Source organism: Crocodylus porosus, unplaced genomic scaffold, assembly GCF_001723895.1.
Source record: "Crocodylus porosus isolate Cpor-Errol unplaced genomic scaffold, CroPor_comp1, whole genome shotgun sequence".
Taxonomy (NCBI): domain Eukaryota; kingdom Metazoa; phylum Chordata; order Crocodylia; family Crocodylidae; genus Crocodylus; species Crocodylus porosus.
Genome location: NW_017728910.1, coordinates 33,910,904 through 33,938,721, shown reverse-complemented (window position 1 = coordinate 33,938,721; position 27,818 = coordinate 33,910,904). Strand labels below are relative to the sequence as shown.

The 27,818-nt window shown below is 40.1% G+C and overlaps 1 protein-coding gene across 3 annotated transcripts in view; it reads right to left on the bottom strand.

Moving 5' to 3' along the window:
• The window catches only part of TRIP12 (thyroid hormone receptor interactor 12), a 110,039-nt gene that overhangs the window by 13,489 nt on the left and 68,732 nt on the right, over positions 1 to 27,818 (bottom strand). For 2 of the 3 annotated variants that reach the window (XM_019533007.1, XM_019533009.1), the window contains 24 exons: positions 26,396 to 26,431; positions 26,219 to 26,314; positions 24,751 to 24,843; positions 24,444 to 24,605; positions 20,979 to 21,047; positions 20,714 to 20,879; positions 19,862 to 19,979; positions 19,542 to 19,698; positions 18,394 to 18,547; positions 17,060 to 17,288; positions 16,190 to 16,308; positions 15,418 to 15,625; positions 13,454 to 13,554; positions 13,011 to 13,185; positions 12,278 to 12,419; positions 10,861 to 11,052; positions 9,848 to 9,999; positions 6,560 to 6,732; positions 5,938 to 6,011; positions 5,662 to 5,861; positions 4,685 to 4,812; positions 4,242 to 4,393; positions 2,484 to 2,626; positions 446 to 602 (listed from right to left, as the gene is read on the bottom strand). In XM_019533007.1, coding sequence (XP_019388552.1) covers positions 446 to 602; positions 2,484 to 2,626; positions 4,242 to 4,393; positions 4,685 to 4,812; positions 5,662 to 5,861; positions 5,938 to 6,011; positions 6,560 to 6,732; positions 9,848 to 9,999; positions 10,861 to 11,052; positions 12,278 to 12,419; positions 13,011 to 13,185; positions 13,454 to 13,554; positions 15,418 to 15,625; positions 16,190 to 16,308; positions 17,060 to 17,288; positions 18,394 to 18,547; positions 19,542 to 19,698; positions 19,862 to 19,979; positions 20,714 to 20,879; positions 20,979 to 21,047; positions 24,444 to 24,605; positions 24,751 to 24,843; positions 26,219 to 26,314; positions 26,396 to 26,431 — 3,396 coding nt within the window. The remainder of the gene's footprint in view (positions 1 to 445; positions 603 to 2,483; positions 2,627 to 4,241; positions 4,394 to 4,684; positions 4,813 to 5,661; positions 5,862 to 5,937; positions 6,012 to 6,559; positions 6,733 to 9,847; positions 10,000 to 10,860; positions 11,053 to 12,277; positions 12,420 to 13,010; positions 13,186 to 13,453; positions 13,555 to 15,417; positions 15,626 to 16,189; positions 16,309 to 17,059; positions 17,289 to 18,393; positions 18,548 to 19,541; positions 19,699 to 19,861; positions 19,980 to 20,713; positions 20,880 to 20,978; positions 21,048 to 24,443; positions 24,606 to 24,750; positions 24,844 to 26,218; positions 26,315 to 26,395; positions 26,432 to 27,818) is intronic. The other variant, XM_019533008.1, reaches the window with a different exon arrangement.

The window sequence follows — 27,818 nt, the reverse complement described above, 5'->3', positions numbered from 1 at the left end:
AAAAGTTTTAATGATTCTGGCAGAGGGAGATATAAATAGTATCCACCAGAAAAGTAACAACTTAGAAAGGAAGCCTGAAGTGCTCACATCCAGCCAAAGTAGTACAGCACAAAAGATTTTTTGAAAGCAAGTTCCTATAAATTCCACAGACTGGCAATGCCTCCAGGCATCAGACACTTAAGGTTAGCTCAGGAAGAGCTATCAAGCTTGTTCCTACCCCAGCTTCCCAAAGATAGGTAGAGCATATCCCCTCACATTTTTGGAAGGTTGCCATGCCAGTAAAAATAGGCTTCATCTAAGACTTCTCCTTATGCACATGCTCACAGTATTGAGGTGGGGTCAGTTTGAGCCAAATGGCTTTAAAAATAATTTTTACTTCAAGTGGAAGAATGATCATTATGGAAAGAACTAGCTACTCATTTGTAACATGAATATTGGTACTTACTTTTTTCCTGTCCAGTCGGGGTGCTACTCTGCTATCCTGAGAATCTGACTGATTGATTTCTGGATTAGTGTCTAGTAATCTCTGCATGGCTCGATCACGATCAAAAGCAGTTACATAAAACAGCATTTGCCGAGTGTCGAATGGAAAGAAAAATGGGCTGTAAAGAATTGGAAGAGTTAGCTTATGGTCCGAGTTTAAGAAGATTGAATAGGGAGTTACTTATGCCCCAAACTGTAGGATTAACATACTAATGCACACTGGAAGTTATTTTTTCCCCAGTATAAAATAAGAACTTCCCAAACTATGAAATAACTGGACTCTAGCTAAAACTGTGGTAAGAACTTCACAGAGGTAGACATAGTTGAAAAACCAGTAATTAGAAATCCAGACAATTCGGTGCAAAATTTAAACTAAAAATACCCCTGGTATTTCAAAATATGATTCTGCACAGTGGGTGCATCTACACATGCTCGTTACTACAGAGTAGACTAATTAGCTGTGCGGTAAAGTGTCACAGTAATGTGCACCTGTATTAGGGCACAGTAAATTAACTCTGCTGTAAGATGCTGTTGGGGACAATAATTGGTGGTTATACTAAGTACTGGAGTAAGCAACTGCACTGAAATGCAGGTGTAGGCAGTGATGGGGCTGGCTGGGGCATAAGGGTGCTGAAACGTGGGGGCTGCCTGCTGCCTAGCCACAAGACTCCACACTTTTGCACACTCACCCCCCAGCCAGCCCCTCTGCCATATGACACTGCCACATGGGGCTGACCCACCACCCCTTCCCCAAGCTTGCTGCCAGCTTAGAGCTGCTCTGCCTCAAATTGCTACTGTACTGGAGGCACATGTAGATGCTGCACTTGGGAGCAGTGTACTCCAGTTCAAAACAGCTCTGGAGTTTATCCCTTCACATTAATTGCATGTGTAGATGCACCCAGTTAGTGTCAATATTCTTCCAGCCTTTCCTACTTTTGGATCAGATTTAAAGTGCTCATAGCTTGTGGCTCTGGATGTTAAAAGTTTGAAGAAGTCACTTTACTGATACCCCATTTGTACTCTTCTCTATCTTCATGATTTTTCAGAAAGGTTTTTAAAAATCCATAGGTCTGCAAAAGATATTTATTCAGAAGACCCCACATATCTTCTAGAATTTCAAGAGTACTACTGAAATAAGAATGCATTAAATTAGCTGTAAGGGTGCATTTAATTCACCCTGCCTCATTCATTTACTATGTGAATTTCATGACCTGGACTATACATATATGCACACACATACACATTAATTATATGTTGCATTTGACATGAATAGTTCTCAAACTGAAATATGGAGGCTGTAATGCACTCATTTGGAAAAAAGGCCAAAATAAAAACACAGTTACAAGTCAGTATACATTTTCAGTTTTTAACTACCAGTTATACTCAGGGAAAGTTGCTTTAGTTACTTTTTTCCCCTCAGGCATAATACCATTTTAAAATCTCCCAGTTGTTAACATAGGCATAATTCAATTATTTGTATTGGTTTTAAGGATTACCAAGTTTCCTAATTTCAAATCAGTATGTTACTCAGATACAATATATTACATTTTTAACTCTGAAACTCCAGCATTAAACATTTCCAAGCTTTAACATCAGTTTAATGATTTTATCATTTACCTATTTAGTTTCATAAATTTAATTTCACTAAATCACATTTTAAGCCAAAAATACATGCATTTAAAGTTTTGTCAACCACAGTGCTGAATCTTTGAAAAAACATGGAGTCTGGGTAGTAACCTCAAATCTGGATAATGACCCTTATCATTCCAAATTGGAATCAATCTAAATATTTTTAAGTACTAATTTAAGAGTTATGCAATATCTTTTATTTTAGGACTCTGCCACAAATCATTTAACATAACTACTATACCTGTGTATTAAGGAAATCAGAAATGGTATTTAATCTAAAATAAAGTAGGTTATACTTTAATAAGTTGGTCTGCATTTCTACCGTTCAAACTCAAACTTTAACAGGCTGCAGAAAGCAAATGTTTTCATACCAGGTTTTTCCAAGCTCTGTCAGCCAAGTTGGTATGTTTCCCGTCATGATTACCAATGGATCCTGAAGCTGTCTGTTTGCTTTTGCTGTCAGTTTACTGTTGATAAATTCTGAGGTCGGAATAATCTCCTTACAGATTGCATTCTGTGATGTTAAATACAAAAGTCAAACACACCCATAAACACAATGTGTCTTTTTAGAGAGGTATTGGAAGTAATAATACTAGGTCTTCCTAATTTTCTTTTCATTATACAAATGCTTTACCAGTCTGAGATTTTTTTTCATTGTGGTTGGTTTGACCAAGGCTGATCAACATGCTATCCAAAGGACCTACTAACCACTTCCTTTGTCTCTTTCAAAGAGTGATTTTTGAGGAGGTTTGAGGGAAGAAGGAGTTTTACAAAATTTGGTGAAAATGATACACTGCAGGAGCTTAAGTAATCTGCAGATCATCCTTGAGCAACAAGAGTTCAGCAACTTTACCAGAGGATAAATATAAGGGGCAAAAGGGGAAAGGCAATACACCTCTTGTATCCCATCATTTTATGGCGAGAAGGGCCAATAGAGGTATTCCTGAATACAATTTTTCCCACCACACATAGTGATCAGTACATAATTAGTGTCATATAGAATTCAGTAAACATTTTCTATACTTAAAAGGTAACCATTTAAATATACCAGGAGCAGGAGTTTTCAACCTTTTTTACTAAGTGTATCTCTGGCAGCCCTCTTTTTAATAAGTGTACCCCTGGGATTGGGGGAGGTAGTGCATGGCCAGATGGCGAGCAAGCTGGGGGGGGAAAGGGGTGTAAGCAACTGGACAGCAAGTGGCGGGGTGCCAAGCAGCACCTGTGCTGCCCACAGGAGGGCGCCACTGCTCTCGCCCTGACCTGGCCCTGCTCCTTTGAGGCAGCAGTGCTCCATCCCCACCTGCCCCCAAGTACCCCCTGGGACCTTTCAAAGTATCCTTAGGTACCCCCAACTGACAACCCCTGCACTACAGGCAAGGATTTTTGTGGGTGATTTATAGTTTGTTGGATCAATGGTTAGATCAGTTGGAGCATGGTTGGGATCAAATGCTCAAATACAAGACATCAGGTCTTTATCAGGTGACCCAACGAAGATTCCCTTGCATTTGAACTAACTTTATCCCAACTATGCAGTTGGGTCTAATAAGCTATAAAATCATCCACAAAAATTCTTGCCTCTTGCTTACTTCTCAGACCATTATGGTTACAGCATGACTCCAACACTACTGTTTAAAATGTACATAATTTTAAAAAGTGTTGCTTAATAAGCAATGTGAATCTAGATTTTCAAATAGATGTGCAACTATAGAGATTCGGAGCATCCAACTCCTATTAATGCTTTGATTTTAGATACAAAGGAGTGGCAACACCAACAGTTAGGACACTTTAAACACTATAGCATTTACAGTTGATCCAATATAAAACTTGTTAGCCAGAGTGTTCACACTAAATTGCTTTGACTATAAACCTTTCATTCACATTTCAAGTTACAGAATCGTAGTTCTACTCCAGGGGTAAAGAAGCAGACAGGGGAACAGTTATATTGGTTCAAATGAGATGCATTCTTAGGTAACAAAACTCCATCCTATCCTCTTTTGTAATGGTTCAATGTTTAGGCCATATAGTAAAACAAAAATTTGACCATTCTGTGTATTGCCTCAAAAATATAGGTCTCTGACAATAGCCACCCGTTGGAGAAAATATTGAGTTAAATAAAATGTTTTACTCACATCATACAAATAATACCAATATCGACTGATAGCATGTAAAACTCTCAAGAGGAGGATAACATCTAATGAAGGATCTTCAAATGTTATGTTTTCTGGTGGTATAGATATGAGGTAAACTTCCAAAGGATTTAATACTGAAGGGCACACACCATCTAGCAGGGAGAAAAAAAAAAAAAAAAAAAAAGGCGCAAATTTCTGCTGTCAAACAGATCTGCTTAGCCAAACAAAAATCAAATCAATGAAAAAATCAGTAGTCCATACTTATACTCTGCTGGGTTTTTTTAGACCAGTTACTCAAATTTAAAATTCTTCTAAGACACAAGAGTAACTAATATGGAAACCACTGCATACAATATAAGAAAAATCTTTCTTTAAAGCATTGGATCACCCTTTCCCCACTGGAATTTTCACAGGTGAGCCCTGCCCATGCGACAAGTGCTTACCGTGCCACAACTCATCATGCTTTTTTGAGTTTCTAGGAGAAGTTTTTGTGGGAGCAGTTTGTGCCCTTCCTCTTTTACCCCCAACACAGTCCTTGTTACCATCTTCATCCTCTCGCACTGGTTTGTACCTAAAAATTGTGAAGCATTTAAAAATAAAATGTGATTTTGGGTCACTAAAAACTGTGAAACCAAAAGCAAGTGGCAGCTCTCAATTAGGGTGCCAGCATTTTATTTAAAATGACAAAAAAAATTAACAATTCATTTGATTTTGGCCCATACTTTTTTTTTTTTTTTTTTTGCGCTAAAAAGGAACCTGGACCATACTGAGGAAGTCACCAGCTTCATATATTGGAAGAGTGATGAGGCAGAAGTAATAATCAATGTAAAAATTATTTTTGTTCTTTAATATCAGTTTCATAGTGTGGCACACTATACTATACTGTGTGGGCCTGCTAAAGACAATGACTAACAAATGTTTTAAGTGCAGTATATGGGGAGAGAACTACAACTGTAGAAACAGTACAACCAATACTTAATGCATTGCATGATTAGAGAAGGTCTACAAATCAAAAAACCTCAGGATTTCTTTTAGTGATACCAAATTAATATTTGCTAATTTCAGACACTCTAGTGTTTGTAATAGTCTGCAATTAGAAAATAGTAAATTCTTTAATACAACTTCATCCATTTGAGGTAAGCATCACTTTAAAAATTTCCAAAGCAGTATATCAACTTCCTTCCTATGAGCTGGAATTCTTTGCTGTGCTGATTAGAATCAGTTAACACTCCCTTCCTACGCAAACCACTGAAAAAAAAATTAAAAATCAAAGTTTCTCACCAGGTAAACCATTCGGTTAAGATAGTTATTAACAGACAATTTAACAGTTTTGGATCCTAAAAACAGATTTCTCAGTCTCTTAATTATCCAAGCAGTACTTCTAAGAGAGATTCTTCCTTGTTCCCTTTGGCCAACTTACCAAATGGTGTGCGTCTTTGTCCAAATTCCAGCTCTTCCTAATGGGTTGCTTTCATCATCTGTAGACTCTCTCTCCTCCTCAGCCTGTAAACTATATTGTCTAACTGCTTGATATACAGTCATATTATATGGCAGCAAATGATCGCCAATGTAAAACTGCAGTCGGTGTCTCACATTCCCTGAATTTAAGAACTGAGCAGCCTAAATAAAGCAAAACAGATTTTGTAAATGATTCATTAGCTTAGTCATACACTCCATAGCAAGAATAGCAACTTACCAGAGATTCATCTATTTCTTCATCTGATCCATCATCATCACTATCCTCATCATCCTCTCTTACTCTTCCATATCCTAACAAAACAGGTTGAATATCCTTATTTGCACTTTATTTTAGTAATACATTACACCTTCAATCATGTACATGATAACCCCAAACTACTCTTCCAAACAATTTATACATTCAAGAATGAATCTCTCTCCAATACAGATATCTAATTGTTAGGGGATAAGTTTCAGAGTCATCTGACTATGGCTCCAGCACTGAAAGTGCACACAAAAAATAAACTCGCAGTCTGCATGATGATCCAGAGATTAGAAAAGTGTAACCTGCATGCAACAAGGAGATATCTAGTAGAGAGATAAGATTCTTGCTGCTAGGAGGAAGAAATCTAGACAGCTATAAAATGAAGAGTAAAAAAAGTAACTGCCTGCTTGTTCCATCTTCTGCCCTGACATGACACTTTCAGAAATCACATTAGACAGAGGCTGACTCTACAGACTATTTGTTTTAGATTAGGTAAAAATACTGGGAACCATCAACATGCATGGCACTGCACAAGGGTGAAAAAAAAAAAACAAAAAAAAAAACCCAAAACCAAAAATCATCACGATGTAAATACCTCTAACAACAAGGTATCTTTCAATGGCCTGTACCAAAGCCAGGGGATCTATCTTCACAGGTCCACCTTTCCATTGTTTCACATTAGCACAATCTGGATGTCTCTGCAGCTGGCATTTTAACTGATGTGTGTTGAAAAATTTTAAAGCTTGGGATCCTCTGTTGAGAGAAAAACTCAAGATAATTTGTGAATAAAGTTGCTACAGTTATTCTATTCTCTTATTTGCATTAGTAACATATTATACAAAACATATAGAGTCTCATTTACATAGAAATATTTGAGAAATGTCTGTTTTTAAAAATATGGAGAACTGTGAACCTTAAGTGTAGATCGTTTCAGATTATTGAGCTTGACTGCTTAACACCAAAACTGAATTCCAGATTATGGACCTATATAAAAATTGTCAGGATTTCAGAGAGTTCATTTACTAAAAGAAGAAAAAAAAAGTAAAGCCACAAGGCACCTAAACTGAATGCAGTTTTAGTTGCCCATCATCAGGGATCTCAGTTTTCTGTTTGCCATAGAAAGATGCAGTAAAACATGGATTTCCTCCATTAAAGGAGAAAAATGCAGGAAATTGTTGGTTTCCCCTTGCAGGCTGGAAGACTGGCAGCTTGCAAGGGGCTGGGAGGAGCACGAGGAGGGCAGTCAGGCAGGGGGTACCATGTATATATACATGTACCACCAGGCAGCCTGGAGAGCAGCTCCTGCAGGTAAGTCAGGGAGGTACTGAGGCCCTCATAGTGAGGGATGGAGAGAACAAGTTGGGCAGGGCTGGAGCTAGCGCCCAGCCTGGGCGATGCTTGCAACCCACAACCAGAATGCATGGCTGTAGGGTCCAGGCAGGAAGTGGAACAGAGCCACAGGTGGCTAAAATCGGGGCAGTGAGGGTTTCCCGCTGCTGCACACACTCTCAGGGAGGCCGGGGGGGGCACAGGCCCACCAAATTTGTGTGAGGTGGGGGCGGGCTGCCCGCTGTGGGCTCAGGCTCCCCATCATGGTGCCCCCCCACACCCCAGGGCCTAGTGGATGGGACCTGGCATGGGAGGGCAGAGCGAGACCTGGTGGGGAAGCTTGGTGATGCCACCACAAGCCAAGTGCTGCTATGGCAAGGTGCTCCTTGTCCACCTGGCAGCAGCGGGATGTACAAGTCGGCAGCAGCAAGAGTGGTGTTACAAAGTGGGCCTCGCCATGGCGAAGCTTGGTTCACAGTGGCAGAACTAAGCTTCCCTGCCCTGCTCTGCCACGCTGCGTCTTGCCCACTGGACCGTCAATGCCCCAGGAGGAGGGTAGCTGGCCAGGGAACCTGAGCCCACAGCAAGCAGCCTGCATCCACCTGCCCACAGGATATGCTCTGGCCACACTGTCCACGGAGGAGGGGAAGCCATGCTCCACACAGTGCTCCACTGCAGCAGCTGCCCCCTCCAACGGGTAGCAGGCAGGATGCTGGTCTTCAAATCAGTTTCAAGTCTCACTGAAATTTTGATGTACCCCTACCCCACATCCATTGTTACTCTTATATCGTACCATAATTTTCCTTTTTCTATTCCATTTATCCTTAAGTTTTGACTTTGTTTTTATATTTGTTTGCCATCACTTGTGTGTACTGATCTCCACTTTAGTCTTTATACATGCTCTGCTTTTCATTTCTCTGTATTTATGCAGTCACAGCTTACTTTTCTACAAATAGTGTGGTTTGAAAAATTAGACTTCCTGACTGGTGCCACTCCCATCTCCAAACTCTAGTGGAAAAAAGTCAGTTTCTGCCTCTTTTGCTCAGATGTTACTCAGGATTGGAAAAGTATAACAATGAAGAAACAGCTCTAACATACTTGGAATATAAATCCTAGCTAAATGCTGTATGTTAAAGCTTTTGCTCTATAAAACAAAGTTTTTTATTGTGTTGACTGCTTACTCAAGTTACATGCACTAAAAAAAGGTTTTAAGGAATTTCTGAACTGCACAGTATTTGCATGCAATTCAGAAGCAGTCACCATTTTCTCCTTTGCAACTAATAGATTAAAATTTGTGACATTTAAACACAAACTTTGAATATTCACTTTTCTGCATAAACATTTAACTTGTGTTGATGTCAGTATTCAAACTGGAGAGTAAAATAACTTTTAAATTATTTTTAAAATTTGTATTATTTCATTAACTTAATAATGAATCAGGACCCAATTATGTCAAAGAACCACCTACACTTCTTCCCATCTCTATCTAAAAGGGCAAGTACCTTGGTATCTGTTAGTTTGAGTTACAATTCATCTGAATATACTTCTTGTTGATAAATAGTATGTGAAGTGGTTAATGCTAAAAGTTACCAGAAACTGAACTGACTGAAACATACTTTCAGTTAATCAACACATTTTTCCATGTTATTTCATATAAACCATTGTTATTTCTCAAGACACTCAAGTGGCTTACATCCCAGGTGATTTACAAGTTGCTCCCAAACTTACCTTTAAAGTTTATATGATTTATCACTGCAAATTAGAAACATGCCGCATATCCCATAATTACAGAAAGGATGTAGCTTAGACTTGTACACAAATTTTAAGTCTTAGTAAAATCAAGCGGAACACCTATAGTGATTCTGAAACAACCTTTCTACAAACATGTTTAAGTAGCTTTTAAATAACAAGCAACTGTCACCCAACTGCATCAATGCCCAGGAAAAAAAAAAAATTAAAAAAATTAATCAAATCAGTCAGGGTAAGTAGCAATAAGAGCGCATTTTTCTACAACATTGTGTTGGATAGTGATTCTCAAAACACATTAGACTTGTGGCATTCCTTGGAAAATGCCAGCTCTTAGCTTTCATTCACATTTTTCACTATGGAAAAAACAATAGGAGGAATTCTTCTATAGCAAAGAACTCAAAGACAACAACAGGTTAGAAGGTTTTTTACATTTAAAATCTTTGGGTTTATCTTGTTAATCATTTGTAGGTGTTTGCACATCTCATTATGATAATATTATGCAGCACTTTTTACAAGATTTTATGGAACGTTGGTGTGGGACAATTTTCAGCTTAGGTCTAAGGCCAAATCAAAAGGTGAGTATGCCAAATTAGAAACACAGAAGAAGTGATTTTAAGTGATCACTCAAAATAACTAAAGTAAACTTCAAATTATTTGCTGAATACAAAATGTTAGCTGCACAATAGTCTCCCAAAGAAAAAGGGGACACAATTCTCCCTCAGCTCCTAAAACAACCAAAATTGGAGGTGGTGCTAGAAAAACAGGCTCCCAGCAAAAAAGGGGTTACCTGAGCATTAATGCTTACCTGCTCCCTGTTCCATTTCCACTTGGGAAATCATGCACTTTGACTGGAAACTGCTCCATCTGACTGAGGCAGTTGTTCATTTTGTGCACTAATGCCAACAAAGGTGCATTTTCTAATGGCTCTAATCTTCCAAGGGGTTCTTCTCCAGGAAGCTGAAATTTAAGTTAGGCCATTAACTTTCATTTCCTAAATGCTTTAATGAAAAATAAAATATATGTCACCTTTCACTCTTAATCCAATTGTACTCTCTGAAGCAGTTAAGCCAAGCAAATAACACCACAGTATTAATATTACATCAGTTACTTACTTTGTCCTAACAAATTCTTTTTGCTACGTGACAAGAACAGTATATGCACCGTCATGCTTGTTATTTAGTAGATTTTTAGCAAATGAGATTTCTATATTGCCTCATCTAACATACATAAATAATTGCTTAAAAAGAGCATTAACACTTTCTGGATTCGTCTTTGTACAAATACCAAACTATGTGCTAAAATCCCACACTAGGAAAAAATGTTTACAAATGTAATGCCTTGAGATTGTGGTAATAAGCAAAGTTTTACAGACGTGCTGTAGAAAACATATTTCTAGTCATCTAGAATCAAATAGAAACCTTAAAATTAGCCACCTGTCCTCGTTTTTACATTTTTTCCTGCATATTTGCTTACAGTATTCATATAGGGGTTAGCACACACAAAAGAACTGAGCTGTTCCCCTCTGCACAGTTCCAATGGGTCTCTTTTGAAGGTCAATTTGCATCCCCAGAGCCAACTGGCCAATTTGGAAAGTCTCCCACATAATGGGCATGAATTCTCCCCATAAGCATCTGCACCAGAGATCAATCCACATGATTTCTCACATGCCGTGTTTTGTCCTTTTAGATTGTGTTTTATCACAGCTTAAACAACTGAATGAACATCTCTCTGAAGGTGGGGTAGCTATTGTACCCCTCAGTTATAAAGGAGATATTTACTGCTCAAGAACAAAAATCAAAATACAGTGAAAAAACTTACTGGAGAAGAAAAGAACACATGAAGGAACCTTTTTAATCTGATCTCTCTGCTTACAGCATCTTTCTCACTTTTAGATGTCAAGTAAAGCAGGAGTTGTTTCACAAACCCACTATGCTGGATTTCAAATGAGGAGACATCAGACTCTGAGACTATGCTACGGATTTCTACAAGGCACTCAGTTCCACCATCCACCTGAAAGGAAGATGTATGAAAGTAAGGGTCCACATTTCAATACTTCCACAGCAAAAGCCAGAATTAGTATTTTAAGGTATTTTAAAGATTATAAAATTATTACAAAAATAGGGGAAGGGAGAACAGTAACTGACAACCTGTAAGTTGCTCTCAATGAACAATCTGAGAAAGGGGAAAAAAAGACACCTCTTGAATTACAGAAGCCTTAGGTGCTACTTAAATATTCTTTAACTCAATCAATTTTAAGGGAACACTGCAGCCTTTTTTTAAATTTGAGGTTCTTCTCTCTATAAAACACACATCAGCACTGTGCTTTTTGTACTTAATCTCACAAAACAACCCCATACCAACCAACCAACAAAATTAAAGGTTTCCTATTTTGGAGCTTGCACCCTACCTACGTACGCCATGCTATAAATCATGTTCCAAGTTGAAGAAGGTATTGTCAATTGACCAAATGAGTTAAAGTACCAGAGGTTCTTGTTGGAAAGTAAAGTAATACTCCTTTTATTCCTCCTCCCCATCTCAAAACAAAGCAATACAAGATATTCACAGTTCTGTTCTGAAGCTAGATTCTGATTTCTGAGTGGATCCCAGATTTAGCCGACATGCATTTGCCTCAAAGTTTACTGGGACAGCGCCAAATCTTCCATGGACCTGGGGCTGTTCTGGGGCCTGGGATGAAAAAAATCAGCTGATCGTTGGCCCCACACCGCGGGGGGAGGGGGCAGCACACACCCAGGTTTCAGACTTGCGCTGGTGAAGGGGAAGCCCAGAATAATGATCCCAAGCTCCTCCTACACTGGCAAGCAGCAAGGGCACAACTGGAATCTGATCTCCAATCCCAAAAATCTCACTTCCTGCCATGCATACGTGACATGGTAGGAGACATGATTGTTGGGATCAGGGATCATATCCTATCAAGCCATCAAATGAACATGTGCCAAGGGCCAGAGAAAAAGTAAGATTTTAGTATTCCATAAAAGAAACCTTAAAGCCTTTGTAAATTCTGGAAAAAAAAAAATTGATAGAAGTTTTGCAATAAAATTTAATTAATATATTATTCAAAATTCCAAAGCTCCTTTGATGTCACAGTGACCCTAAGACAGTAGGAACAATATCCCAAACACACCACTACCTAAAGAATGAGCACAGCAATCTCTTTCATAAAAAGCAAGTTTCATCATCTCCAACCCCACTCAATACCAAAGTTGCTATTTATCACCTGGAGGTTGAGTTGTTCAGTTGCAGTGCAAAGTCTCTGTAATACATTTAGTGCAGGATTGCTTCCATCCATGTTCTCAGAGCTAAAATAACGTTCCACAAATTTATGGGCTTGTTCCTTAATCCAACCCTTAATTTTCTCTCTACAGAAAAGTACGTAAGAGTAAGTTGATACATTCAAACCATTTATAACATGCGCACACCATGTATACTTGTTTGACAGCAGAGCAAGCCTTTTAAGTTTCTATATGCAAAAGCCTACTTATGTAAGAAATACGTGGATATAGGGGATCACCATTGCCATTTGGGCGATTTTGCTAGTGATGCCACTTTGATCTATCCGCAAACTACTGGGAGTCTGAAAGCTTCCCCACTCATACACAGGTTTTACTTGTTCACTACTGCTTTTCTTTCCTCCCTCTCTTCCCAGGTCTAGATCCTCTACATTACCTTTCTTTCCAACCTATTTTCCTTTAATGTTTGTTTAAACTCTGTTCACTATATTTCTTTTTCTCCCCCTCTGCCTTCTGCCTTTCTGGCATTCCTCTCCCCGCTGACCCTGGACTCCTCCAGTTACTTCCAGCATGTTCAGAAAGAATGTGACAGTAGTTAAACTCAGGGTTTAAATTCCACAATGGAAGAGTCAAGTAACACTGCTTAAAAACCAGTTTGATTCATAATTTGTGCATAAAGAATATTTAAAACTTCATAGAACTGAACAGTATTTTTTATACCTGTTATTGGATATGGTGTCCTTTGAAGCAGCCCTTGCAAGACCACTGACTCCTGCTGTGCGTGCTGGTTCAATGTTGTTACTATTGGACTGTGTGCTTAATCTTCCCCATGTTTTAGGATTCAAGCTTGCCAAGAAGGAAGATTTAGGAGACTGAGTAGTTGTAGGGCTTTTAGCTGAGGCGGTGGCAGGGGGAGGGAAAGGATTGAACAAGAAAAAAGTTAAACACATACTGAAAAGTTACCCTAGAATCTAATACCATAAATGTTACAAGTAATGTTAGAAGTATATTAGTATACAGTGAAGTTGGTAAGGGATGAAACCTTTTGAAGTTGCTTTGTTTTAAGAAGGATCATCTATATCATCATGTAACCACCATGGAGTAATTAATTGTCACATTTAAAAAAACTCAAGAAAAACAACAAAAAAAAACTTTGAATTTACCTTGATTGTCTACCTTGTCATCATCTCTTGGGGGCGAATACTTTGGCCTTCGGGGTCCGCGTTTTGGCAGTCGTTTCCTCTTTAGAACATCACTTAGTCGCCTACAAAAACGGTTAAAACACATTTACTTAGATTTTAGCGCCTTTAGTTTTCCAAAATGTACTTAAAATAAATAAATAAAAGTAAGAGAGATATCTTTGTATTAGAGGAAAGCAGCTAACACTTGCTCAGTTAAGTATTAACATTTCCTATTATTAAATGAAATCTTTCTACTGACCTCCTTGCATCCAACACCGCTCTTTTATATTTAGTGGAACCAAGACTTAAACTTACAGTTTCTTTACATAAGTAGTGAAATCCATAGCATATTACTGTTTTTCACAAGCCAATGTATTTAAAACTGTTAGCATACCCCGATTTCAGACAAATAATATCATAGAAAATAGTAAATTACTATCTATTGCTATTAAAGATTCACAGGTTTCACCAACTGTTAGAAACTTTTAGAGAACGTAGAGTTTTCAGAAGCCTAATCCCTACCTCAAAATCACCATAAAAAAGGCACTACATATGGCAGCCAGCAGCTGCAGGAGATGAGAGCAGCATGGCCCCACTCCTCCACCCTGATCTGTTACTTCTTGTGCTACTGGCAGCGCAGCATTACTCCATTGCACAGCTGGCACAGGGGTCCTGGCAACGGTAACAGCAGCAGCAAGAAGTCTTGCCACCCTGTTCTACCCTCCTGCACAGGGTCCCGCCATCTGGGTCATGGAGGCAGCCTGGTGCCAGTCTGTAGCCCCATGCCCTGCTGTGGTCACACATTTGGGGTGGGGGGGCATGTGCCCCCCCCTTTGCCCCCCCCCAACATTGCCCACGGTGCCCAACCCCTCCCCTGGGACTGTGCACAGTGGCAGTGAGCTGGCTCCCCCGCCAACCCCTTCTCCCCCAAGATGAGCTGCCCATGGCTCTGTCCCACTCCCCAGCCAAGCCCTGCATTCCCACCCTGGCCCTGCATCCTGTATACCGTCCCAGCTGGGCAGTATCTCCAGTCCCAGCTGCCAAACCTGCCTCATTCCCTCCCTCACTAGGGAGGGCTAGGTGTGAGCCATGGCTATCTCCCCACCCTGTAACGTACTGCCTAATGCCCCCACCCATGCTCACACACACACGGACACGGAGCCCTCTGAGTCCAATCAGCCTCCTCCTGCTCCCTCCAACCCCAAGCAGCCCCTTGCAGGCTGGAACTCTGCCAGCCTGTAAAAGGCAACCTACAGTTTCCCGCATTTTTCTCCTTTAAAGGATAAAATCTGCATTTTTCTGTGGCAAGCAGAAAACCCAGATCCCTGCTAATCATATTTCACAAACTGCACTTAATGAAATATACCACAGTGCTGAAATTGATATTTGGCTATTTCTTTAAGGGGCTAAAGCTCAAAAGCAGTACAACTGCTACAACATCAAAATAGAAACAGTTCTTGGTATAATGTGTACACATAGTCTTACTATGTTTCAGATCAAAAGTGGCATCAAGAACTAAATCCACAGCTTAAAATTATGTTTGTCAAACTACTGGCAATAGAAAAACAAGTATTCAAGGTGGCCCTACTGCACCTTGTATGAGGCTCATAAAGACAGTAGTATCTTTCAGCCTGATACCACTTCTGATCATAACTACCAGTGAAGTCAACTGTAGGGTTGGAGTGATTTTGTACCTGCGACTATTCAGGAAACATGCAAATAAGGAATGTTTGTTGATTTTTTTTTGCCCAATGGTATAGCTGGGAAAGGTTTTTAGACCAGTTTTTCAGAATAGATTAGAGGGAAAGCAGCCTGTGCCCAAATGTTTGCTTAACACCTCCCCCAAATACAGTTATGAAAAGACATGAACCAAAAAAAATATTGCCCAAAGTCAATGACAGCTGAATGGTCAAAATCTGTACAAACTGAACACATGGAATACTCACCCCTGTGGACTCAGGTCCAGAGAATCTTCTCTGCTGTGTTGTAAGCTGGGAGAGCCCAAGTCTGCAGCTGCATTACTGGCAGCAGTAGCTGTTCCAGTGCTTATTGTGGTAGTGGTACCCAGCGTTCCTGATCCATTAGTGCATGCTTTTGGTGGACTTGTCAACAAAGTCTCAGACTCTGCTAGATTCTTCACTTGGTGCATCACCCCTTCACAAAATTAAGCAAAGCAGTTTTGATAGTCTTCAAAGCTGTTTAGTAGCATTTCTGTTCTAAATGTGGTCCTCCAACCTCTCCCATCCACCTGACCCCCAGACACACACAACATACAACAATACTCTGAAAGCAACCCTTAGCTTTTACTAGAGAGCAGTAAAATGGGCTATTAGTGATATTAAAAAGAAAGTCACTGACAGAAAATAACGTAAGTGACAGAGAACAATCAGTAACTTAAAATGTGCATTTGCTGCCAAAATGCCATTACCTGGCAGAATTAAATCATGGTCAATATAAATTTCAGCCATTATGCACAGGAAAACCTAAAAATAAGTCTGCTTCAGGTCTGTTGAAGCAGACCGATATGAATGTAGTTTTAGGAAAGAGTTAAAAACAGCAATTACTCCTCCTGAAAACACTTCGGGTTCTGCTTCCCAGTCATGACATTAACAGCCTTCATGAATTTCCCCTTACCAGTTTGTATAGTACAATGTTGTTCACTGCCTCAGAATAACCCTAAAAAAAAAATACTATAAAACAACAAAAATGCAGGATTACCTTCTCTTCTGAAGTAAACACTAAAAATGTCAGGTAATTTCTGCATTAAGATCTCAGCCATCTGAAGGGCTCCAACTACTATCTTAAGGTCTTGGCTTGACAACATGGAGGCAATATGACTAAAACAGATAATTTTTGTATTAGAATTTGTTAAGATTTCTCTAGGCTTTATAAAACTTTATTTATGAAGAAAGCTCATCTAGGACATACAGCTGAATTTAAATGCCAAACTCCAGCATTATTTTTTGTTTTCCAACACAGGTTAAGAAAATCTGAGGAAAGAATGGGTGTAGCTGGAAACAAGTGGCATTTAATTCCCCTATGACATGTGTTAACCTGGGTCAGAATGAGTTGGAAGATGTTTTCACTGTAAAAGGAAAGTTGCGGCCAGAAAGTTTCCATAAAGAGCTTTCCATTCGGTGTACCTCCTGCTCATTTACCAGACTGGTTTGAGCCCCTAAACATTTACACTAGCGTACCAAATTAGGGTTGTGTTGTGCCATCTCAAACTAAAGTCTGCACATGTCAGAAGGGTCCTTAGGCATCATGCAATGTAAGACAAGTTCTCAATATTTAGTTTTAGCAATTAGATCTCCAATGTCACCATATGATTATAACCGTCAATGTAACTAGTAAACATCTATAGCTACTTTTGACTTCTATATTTAAAGCTACGCTTCAGTTGGATGCACTATATTGCCACACTTAACTCAAAGCTTTATTTAAAGAACTGCTGAGCACCTGCAGCTCTCACTGAAAGCCAAAAGAACTGCCTGGTTCTCATTTGAGCACTTTTGAAATGTAAGATGAGCTCACAAACAAGTTTTTGGAAGAATCAAAGAGTTTAAAACAGTTTCATTAACAACTCACCTTGAAACTGCATGGTTTTTCAATACATCCTTCAGAAGTTCAGCATCAGCAAAATAAATTATCCTAAGAATTGCTCTAAGGCACTTATGTCTAACAGCAGGTCCAGCTGAAGAGCTATACACTTCATAAAGAACACCAAATAATGTTTTAATAAAGGATTTTGCCAACTCTGGATCCTCTTTCATTAGCTGCGCTCGAGCATCATCCTTCTTTAATTCTGAATGTCCACCTATAATAAATCATATTTGGATGCTTGAGTTGCTTCATTTTCACACTGAATTTGTCTAATTTTCTCTCATGAACTACTGAGCTTTGTTCTGAATGGAGTTGATAGCAAAATAAGTTAATTGTTATTTAGTCTTGCAAGATATTGATTTTTAAATCACCATATTTCTTGAGTTTTGTTTTGTTTGTGGTTTTTTTCTTAAGTAAAGGAATAAAAAGGAAAATAATTTAGAGATTTAAAGGAAGTCACCATCTTCATCGAACACAACTGAAGGAATTTGTCCATATGTAATGGGGCCTGTCCCTGTCACTATGGAAGGGTCCCCGGTTGTGAGCAATTGGAAGCCTGGCCACCTGACAGGGCAGAAGGGCTCACCTCTGCAGGTGTGGGGGGTTAAGAGCAGCCAGGAACAGCTGCACAGGGGGCCTCTCTGGTGGAGAACCAGGCCACCACCTGGAGGGATGAGAGGATGGCATGATCCCTGGGCAGTCTTTCCTTAGCCTCAGCAGGAGTGCTGCCACCAGCCTGTGCCCAGGTCTGGGCTGCTGGAAGCACCAGACCCACCAGAGTGGACGGCAGGAACCCCAGACAGCAGGCACAAACTAAGTGTAATCTCATTTCTTTCATTTATTACTGATTAAATTACCAGTTACAGACCCTGGGCAGGAAGCATATGGCTGGGGAAAAGCCTGCAATTCCAGGGGCAAGCCTCAGGCTAGTTGCCTAGGAAGGCCAGGGTCCAGATCGGTGGATCTTCTGCTGACCCCCTGCAGCCAGAGGAGGAGGTGGTATACCTGACCCAACACGTTCAGCAGCACCTATCCAACGCCATGACTACTTGGGCAGCTCACACCATACTTCAGACAGATACTTGAATGCAACCCTTCATTCCACTCTCCAATATACCAGCTAACACACAACAGCCAGTAGTTTGAAGAATTAATATGCCAAAGTACAAGTCAGTAAGTAAAACTCAACCGTCTTAATGCAAGCTTAATTCATGTGATAGTAGCAGTCACGTCCCAAACTAACAGCTAGTAACATACTGTGCTATAGCACAACAAGTGGCAACCACAGATGCCAGTAGGATTCAAAAGATAGTACTTACTAGTGTTAGTATTGGCTAAGGGGTTCGGTTTTCGCTGAATGGCACGTGCTGTTCCAGTGTCCTCATTGATTTGCTGCATAGAATTGAAGTCAATAGTATAAACACGCCCTAATGTAGACAGACTTATCTCATCCTCGCCAACCTGATGAGCTGCCTGAGAAACACAAGAACAAAAATGATGATCTACTAAGGTCCCTTCTGACCTTAAATCTATGAAAAAAGGTTCTGTAAAGATTACTTTTTACTGCTCAGCATTATTAAACAGAACTCCATGTCCCAGAATGGAAATGGGGCACAGGGATGGCAGGTAGGAAAGTAATTAGATAAATGGTTTTGTTAAGAACAACAGTTAAAAATGCCAGTTTAATCAAATTACCGAATCGTGTAAATACTAGACATGATCCTGACTTGTGCCAATTATTTTTTATGGCAGTCAGTTTTCTGGCTTTCTGAAACTTCTTTGCAGTAAAGGCCGTTTTAATTGAAAAACAAAATTTTTACTCATTCTACCTGCTCACTTTAAACAACAAACAGTAGAATATGAGTTTAATCAACAAAATTAAAATGGCCTCAGAATCCCAAAAGAACAACTGCTCACCTCCCCCTTGTGTATATAAAGAATAAAAGCCACACTTAAAAAAAACAAAACAAAAACAAAACATAAAAAGAGTATACTGACTGCTCTGTGGATAGCAAGATTAAGTTAAGTTATTCCCAAATGGAGACAACCCATTGGTATGAAAAAAAACAAGACTAACGAACACATAATACAATACAGATAACTACATTGGTATTTGAAAGTTAGTCAGCTATGTTCATCTGCACTCAGAAAGCAGCTAGGGCATGGCAGCACTTTAGACTACCTCATTACTAGCTCTTATCTAAGAAGTTAGTTTAAAAGTGTCACCCTGCCCTGCCTTCTGCCTAACTTGGTATTCAACAGTTCACCCAATTTGGAAGAAATACAGAAAAGTAAATAATCAATGTAATATTAAGAATACCTTCTTATAGAGCCTTGTCTCACACTGAGAAAAAAATAAATAGTACTTGAATTAGCCTATGCAGAGTTTAGCATATATAGTCAGAAGTAAAGCATTCAAACACCTGCACAAATGCACATGCATTTAGACCACAAGCTGAACTACTACCTCAATTATCCGGCTATCAATCCTGTTATAAGGATGCCAAAGACCCCTGTCATCTCGCCATTGCCATATTGCACCATCTGTGTTTTGTGCATTTCCTTTCTTTAGCATAGTATCAACAGCAAAAATTCCTTCCTTAGGCAGGCAAGGCATCAGTTCACTGAAAAGAATATCAAAATCAACATGTTGGTAAAAGCTGTGCGCCAACAGAACTGTATTCTGAAGACTAGTAGCCCTCATTTCCACAGAATATTAAACTGGTATGCAACAATAACTGAAACCTAACACTGCATTAAAAAAAAAAAAAAATCCCAACAACTTACCAGATAAGAGAAGTAAGCTCATAAAGTTCTTGAGGACTTCGAGGAACAAGGTCAATTTGTTCCTGACAACTCCCATTTGAGGCTCCACAGAGAAGGAAGTGAAGTGTTTCTGCAATATCTTTATGAGAGTAGTTATATTATGGTATTACCCAGTATCAAAACAAAGGCTCCACCATACTATACATTATACTGCACAGACAATCCCAGCTTTTGGGAGTTTACAATCTAAGTTTAAAGGAAAGGTTTATAAAACATTTAAGAGTGATGGCTTTTAAGTGTCACTTTAAAAAAAATACATTTTAAAACAAAAATTAATTTGGGTTGGAGTTCATTTAATTTTCTCCTAACCTGAGAGGGAGAGAGCAAGCAACATCAGCTGGAGCAGCGAGGCAAAAATTAAAAGGCTGATGTAAGTGACAAAAGGAAGTCTGACAATGAAAAATCAGCATAAACTGTTTCAAATTAAGAATACAGAATGCCAGTTTTCTTTCATGTTTCCTATCCAGTGCCTTTCATGCTCACATTTTTCCCCACCTAGGAAACATCAGCTGAATAATTTTACCTGAAATATGTTAACATATACATTTATATGAAAACCAGGTCATTTCTCTACCAAGAGAGAAGAGTTCCTTCTAAATAAGGGGACTAGCTATATTTTGTACTTTAGTACAGAAGTCACCACTTCTGTATTTTTTCCCCTCTCAATTTTTTAAAACTGTCATGTCTAACAGATTATGTACATTAGAGATTATGAAGTGCAATTCTTACCAATCCTTCACTTCCAATGCTGATATGCAAAAAACAAGTGAAGGGGCAGGATGGTACAGAAGTAAGAGGAACATAGGCACTCACTTTGCTTCATAAGTTGAACTGCAAGTGTAGGACAATTGGAGCACATTAAGGAAAACATGCGCACCACCATGATGAACATCCCAGAGCTCAGGATGGGAGGAGTCACTACCAGGAGTTGTTGAATATTTGTGAGCAAATCCTTAGAAGCAACTTGCTGAAGCAAATTCTTTAAGAAAAGAGAGAATTTTAAAAATTCTGGTCTGATTATTTAAGACAACCTTTCAAAAGAAAATACAATACATGAACAAAGAGAAAAAAGAGTTACCTCTTCATGCTGGAAATTGTCTACCAGACGTGCAAAACAGAGACAAGTGCTTTCTACAGACTTTTTGTCCTATTAAAAAAAAAAAAAAAGTTATTGAAAAATTTACTGCTTTTATAAGATACAATCCTGCACAGTCAGACATCAACCTGTTCCTCCTCTCCCTGCTTAAAAAATAGAAGCCCAATTTTTAGCAGTTTGTAACGTAATACAGATTTAAAAAAAGAGAAATCCTCTTTTTTTTAAATAACCAACAACACTTAACTTCTTAGAATGGCTATAGCCTACAAGACTAAATGTATCACAAGAAAGTTACTCCATTGTAGATTACAAAATAGAAAGTCACTATGCCAGATTAAACCTGTAAGCAGTGAAAAGATGTACAAAACATTCAGATCTCAGTCTTAGGGCAGGTCTAAATTCCCAGTCCAGTCGTTTGGGGAATGTATTCCATATTGTATTCCTGCCCGCTATTTACTTCTGCCAAACAGCTGAAGCCTTTCATAGGTATCATCTTAACTCGGGGGCAAGCAATTATTTGGGCCCATGGGCTATGTGGGTCATTTTGGGGCACTGCTGCAAGCCAGTCAGTATTCCCCACCTTCTCCTTCCTTTCCTCCCTCCCATCCTGCACCACATCAACCCAGCACCTGCACATCCTGTAGTCCCTCCCTATCACCAACAGCTGAGTACGCAGCCCTGGCCTCTGCTCACCTCACACCCACCCTGGACTTGACTCAGCTGGAGTGGACCAGCTCTGGACAAGCCAGGACCCACATACACAGACCTGACCCCGGCCAGCCCCGTGCCTGCTCTGGATCCACCCATCCACAATTAGCAGCACAGGCCTAGCCAGGAGAACATCTATGAATCTATAACCTGCTGGGTAAGAGTGGCTTCTCCCTTGCCACTATGAGGCCTTTCTTGCTGCAGCAGCTCAGAGACAGCACTGGTGGCAGTGGAGCGAATCCACGGGACAGCCTGGGTGTGGGCTCTGGGAGACAGCAGCAAGAAGGGCCTGGCAGCAGTAAGGAGGTGGCAGCTACTTTTCTCCTGCGCTCAGCAGCAGTTTCTGCCTAGCCATTGCCGCTCATCGTGGGTGGGGGGGGGGGTCCAGAGTGGGCATGGGGTAGCCCAGGGCCAGGGCTATGTGCACAAGTCCCAGCTGGTCCAGAGAGGGCATGGGGTGGGCTGAGCCAGGGCTGGGGCTGTGCACATGGGTCCCCACCAGTCTCCATGGGTCCAGCAGCAGCAGCCGGCAGCAGAGGTAGTTGGAAGGAGCTGCCATTGCCTGGACTACCTAGAAGTGGAAAATCAAGCCATAGAGCTGCTCCAGCCCTACTGTATACCCAGGGTAGTGGGACGTACCATGAGCTGGACAGCGCCTGGGCCAGGTGGGACTGAGGTACCCACTTCAGGCAGGACCAAAATTCCTCTGACTACCATATTATGCCCACCCCAGCTTAACTTCTCACTGAGCAATACTAATAGCTGTTCCCTTCCATAGAAAACCCACATTAGGTTCCTTCACTTTATGCGCGTACTGTACCTTTACACCACACACAATACTAAATGTTAGGCCACAAGTTTTAGTGGCTTTTCTTGCCAGGGAATACCTAACATTTTAGTATTTTGAATGTATTTATAGTTATAAACACCCTCAGTTTCACTTTCAATATAACAAAATTTAAATTTAAAAAACATTACAACTCCTAATGATTTACCAGGCCTATTAAAAAAGTAATCTATAGCACATCACCAACAGCACAGATATGTGCAAGGTGAATGAAAACAGTTACCTTACAACAAGAGTGGCCTGAGATGATATCCACAGGAATTCCGCTCTTGGTGCATATGCACATGAGATTAGACCCTTCCAAGTAACAGCTTCCTTTGCGACTATCCCTGCAATTTAAGGGCCTCATTGTTCCCCATATCAGAGTGCGTACAATGTGGGACAGGTGCAACCCACAAATCATTTCCTTACATTTTTACAAGGGCAGAACTCTTAACAGCAGGCAAGTGCAGGCTGTCAACACATTAAAGAACTCCCTGAACTCTAAGTGACGTAGTCATTACCTCTGTAAGTAACTGTCTCACAGGTTGCATTCTTTTAAAAATTAGAGCAGTTGCCCTGATACTGAAAAAATACAATCATAGGACTATCAGAACTAGTCTCCAATTTGCACCTGTGAATAAAAAGTATACAGGAGACTCCATGTGGCAGTTCTCACAATATCCAAGGCATGGCAATGTTACCCAAATATCTCCCAGAGGCTGCCCAAGTTCCAAACTACCTTCAGGAATTTTTCTTATCCAAAAGATACGACAACTTGAAGATAAGAGACCCACTTTGGCTCTGGGAAGATGCATGCTGCTCCTTAACCCTTTCAGCAGGGGCCACAAAAAAAATCTAGATATACATCTGAATGGCTTAGTTTTATGCATATAAAATAATATTCAATGCATATAATCTCCTTTCCCTGAAGTGCCATGAAATTTAGGGAAGAAAATTTAAGGATGTGGAAGGCAGAAATCAACTTAAGACATGTTTTAGATGAGTAGTCTGAAAGTGCATACTTATGAAAGACTACTGGGGGAAAGGGCACAGCCAGTGACTTGGGGTATTTTCTCATCATTTTTATTAACATTGGGTTAAAGTCCCCAAGGAGGGAATTCCCAGACTGTCATTTACAAGCTTTTAGAGGAATCCTACCACTGTGGAATGCAAAGAAAGGTAGCCTTGTGCTAGAGTGTGACTCATGTATGTTACCATCAAACACCCATTATCAGGCTAAGAACATAACTGTTTCAGAGAAAGTAACTACCACATGCAACTGGAATTATGTTGAACTAGTGCTGAAAATCACTGTTGTGGTTGCAAAGTTGTAATAATCCAAATCCACAGATTTATATGAGCTAGTCATAATTTTGTCATTGGTACTGCAAATCTTGAGAAACTGAACAATACAAAATAGCCATTCAAAAAGGTTTTTTTAATAATCCTCTGTGCCCTTTTATACTTGTTCTTCAGATCCTAGATCTGTTTTCTAATCAAGCATCAAGAAGTAATGTCAGAAATTTCTAGTGGATGATATCTGTTTTCCTCATTTCCAGTGATAGGATTATTAGTGTCACTTAAGTCAGGGTTGTCCAATTGGCAGCCGGCTAGGAGTTAAGTTGTGGCCCCAGATTCTTGCTCAGCCACTGTTCTTCTTCTTGCTCTGCGTATTGCAGCCAGAGCAGAGTCCCCAGCTCTCCTTCCCTCCTCTGACTGCTGCTTCCGGTCTCCACCCCAGGAGTGGGACAGTGCAATGTAGCACAGGAAGCTGAGAGTGAATCTGGGCCATGCATGGGGAAGCAGTGGAAGAGGGAGGTGGGAGTTTAGAATAGGACCACTACAGGTAGCATCTAATTTCCTTAACATGTAAAAATGAAGACTACACCACCTTTATAGAGGCTTCTTACCTGATGGGTTAATCTTTGTGTAAGCAATGGCAGAGAATCTGCAACAAAGTGAAACTCATCAGGTGTGATGCTCTGGCAGCAATTAGCAGCAATGGCTAGTGCATTCCGCTGGGCATTTATGCTGAAGAACTCCAGATACAGCAAGCAGTCTGCCAAGCCACCCTATAATACAAAAAAACTGTTACACCAAAAGCTCACTGTTGGTGGAAATAGTTACAAATCTGGGAAGAAGTTGTGCACCATGCAGTTTATGTTTTATGAATTTATAAGTGTCCTCTCTCTTTGTTGGGGATAATATAATACTTACTGCCTGCAATATAGCTTTACTATGTCTGCGAGATAACATCTCCAAGGCAGTCAATGCCTGCTCTGCCACATCAATACACTGAATAACTTGCAGCTAGGACAGAGAAGAAAACAAGCAAGTGAATTACCAGTTAAATTTGGTTTTCAAGGCAGATGTACAAAAGTAAATATTCTGTTCTCCATTTATAATACTATTTTCTAATATAATCTAAAATTCTCTCCATTAAAAACTAGTATGTCTGAGGACACATTTTTGCAAAATAAACTCAAAACACAAGTACATCAGTTTTTTTTTCACCTTAAACAAAAATTAAATCAAGAGTTCATTTTTTCTTGTTAAAGTAATAGTGCTGAAGTTCTTAACAAAAGTCCATGCAACATACCTTTAGTGTCTCAAGGTTTTAGTACTGTTTAAAGAAACAAAAACTGAACCTGCAACAACTGGCTTCATAACACTTTCTCCTCTACAAAAAGATTTTAAGTTGAATTGAGGGGGATTCTCAAAGCAAGTGGTATTTAAATCCTCTCCCAAGGCAACACTGCTTGAAAAAGTCCCCAGTCCTCAAAACAGGAAAGGTTACAATAAAAGAATGAAGCAAAAAAATCATTAACAACATGAACCAAGTGTACTCCTTCACAAATACGCCCAGAGGCCTGAGATCACTGTTGCCATTTCCTCTAGATAGTTAGTAAAAAGTTATGGTTTTGAAAAGCAGCCAACTAAAATTTCTTGTCTGTAGATACAGCTAACACCACCATACTGCAATATGTCCTCACATTAAAAATCTTTCTTGGGTCCTTAAAACCAAAGCTAGGTCACCAGCCTTTTTTTTTTTCCCCCCTCTCTCTCCAATCTAGAGCATAGTAGATGTTTTCCATCTGAGCCTTCAAGAGGCCGAGAAGCGATAACTACATAGAAAGAAAGACCAAAAGCCCTCAAAGTCTGAAGGTAGCTCAAGCACTTCTTTTGATTACAGCTGTTGTAGAAACGCACAAAAGCAAGTTATAATTAACAATATGGGACTAAGAACAGGTTACCATACTTGTCTACACTGCAGTGCCTGAAGCCCTTGTAGACAAGCCTATCTAGCTAGCGCGGATCCTGTTAACAATACTGACTGGCAGCACAGGACTCAACATTAGCCATGAAACCCACTTAAATTAACACACTCAGATGGGATTCTACAGTCTGTGCTGAACTTTGTGCTGCTGAGGCTACACTGCTAGCAGTATCCAAACTAGCTAGTTTAAAACTAGATCAGGTTCATCTCCACAGCACTGGTGGAGTTACTGTAATCCAGTTGTAAGCAATATGCTGGGCTAGTTTTCAGCAGACATTTGCAGCAATGCATATTAGCTACCATATTATACACAGTCATTAGATTAAACAGTTTACCCAGAAAGTAAAAAATTATCCTTCAGTTTGATAGGCATGTACTTTTAACTGTGGAAGATACAATTAACACTACCTTTTCCAAAAAGACAGGAATTGCATCTACCACTACAGCAGATGACCTGGGAAGTGCTTCCATCATGTACGTTAAGGCTCGACAAGCATGGTTCATCTAGAAAAAGAAATTTTCTCCATGACTATCTAAATTAAACGTGCAGAAAAGAGTTGATCTATAATAACTCATATCACTTACAATGTCAAAGTTATGTTCCATCTGTAGCAATGTTATCTATAAAAGAAAAGGAATACCCAATCAGTTCTGGTCTAAATTAGTGTAAGATGCCAGATTTACAGAAGATACTATTCTATAAAATAATCACAATCCTGTTATAAGCATTTTCTATTGTTTGACTGAAGACTCTGGAACATTAGGACAGTTTCAAGAACAGCTATAACCTTTCACGAAAGTTATTAATGGAATTCAAAACCAAAATTTTAAAGCAGAAATACCCTCTCCATAACAGAGAACAGTAAAAAATTTTAGAAGACATTAAAAACACTTCTACTTATATATGTTAAGGTCCTTTTGAATTATATTTTCCCCTTCTCTCAAATATCCAGAGCCAGTTGCCTACACCTAGTTCATTCTTTCCAGGACTAAGAAGTCTCCACACATCCTGCTCTTGGACAGGGTCTAAAAACAGTCACTTGTTACCTTTAAGTCTATGGCAAGCATCTGACAATAAGAACTTACCCGTTTCTCTCTAATGCACCTCTGGGTACCAGTAGACATGCGAGATGCCTGCTCCAATGTGCTGTAATTACAGCACATTTGAGCAGACTGATTAATTAACACGCTCCAGCAGCCTTCCCATCTCATGTATTCGGTGTCCCAGTGCTCCAAAATGGCAGCAGGGGCACTTTAACTGAAGCTCATTGAATGAGTTTTAGTTAAAGCACCCCCATCGCCATTTTGAAGCAAGGGAGTGCTAAATACACGAGACGCCGAGGGCACTTCAATTAGAGTGGCACCTGAGAGCCGCTCTAACTAAGCACTGCCCCTCCCTGATCATGCATAAAGATGGCCTCTGTACTTCTTAGCACACTGCCTATGAACACTGGACGATCCCCAAGTTCACAAAACTATCAACTTAACCCATTTTTAAAATCCACCTAGAAAACCTCTCTATCAGTCTGTACAAGTCTCTCCTATCTGAATCGTCTTAAGAAAGGGATGAGCTGCATCATCTGCCTTCATTCTAAAGGTTTATTGCTATTATTTTTCAGGTCCCATTCCCATCCATTTGTCTTCTTTTTATAATCAGTCTTGAAACTAAAGATGTGAGCTGCTCTGTACAGGTCTTACTTTCTTCAGGAAAAGTCCTGAAGAAAAGAATTACCCCCCTCCCTGCTCAGAGGGGAATCTCCTCCCCTCACAGCCCATCTTCTCCTGCTCACCTGGCACTACCAATGTTTCCACTCTCTTGGGGGTGAGAAGAGCTTGTGCCCTGCTCCAGCTGGGCTGCATGGGGGCTGGGCTCAGTCTGGGACAGCGGGAACTCCAGAGGGCAGGCAGACTCTCCCAGGCTGAGACCAGCCTCCAAGAAGTGGAGTGGGACTGGAGCTCCTCACCCATGGGACTTCAGGGACAGTCAGCAGCGAACAGGGGAGTGGAT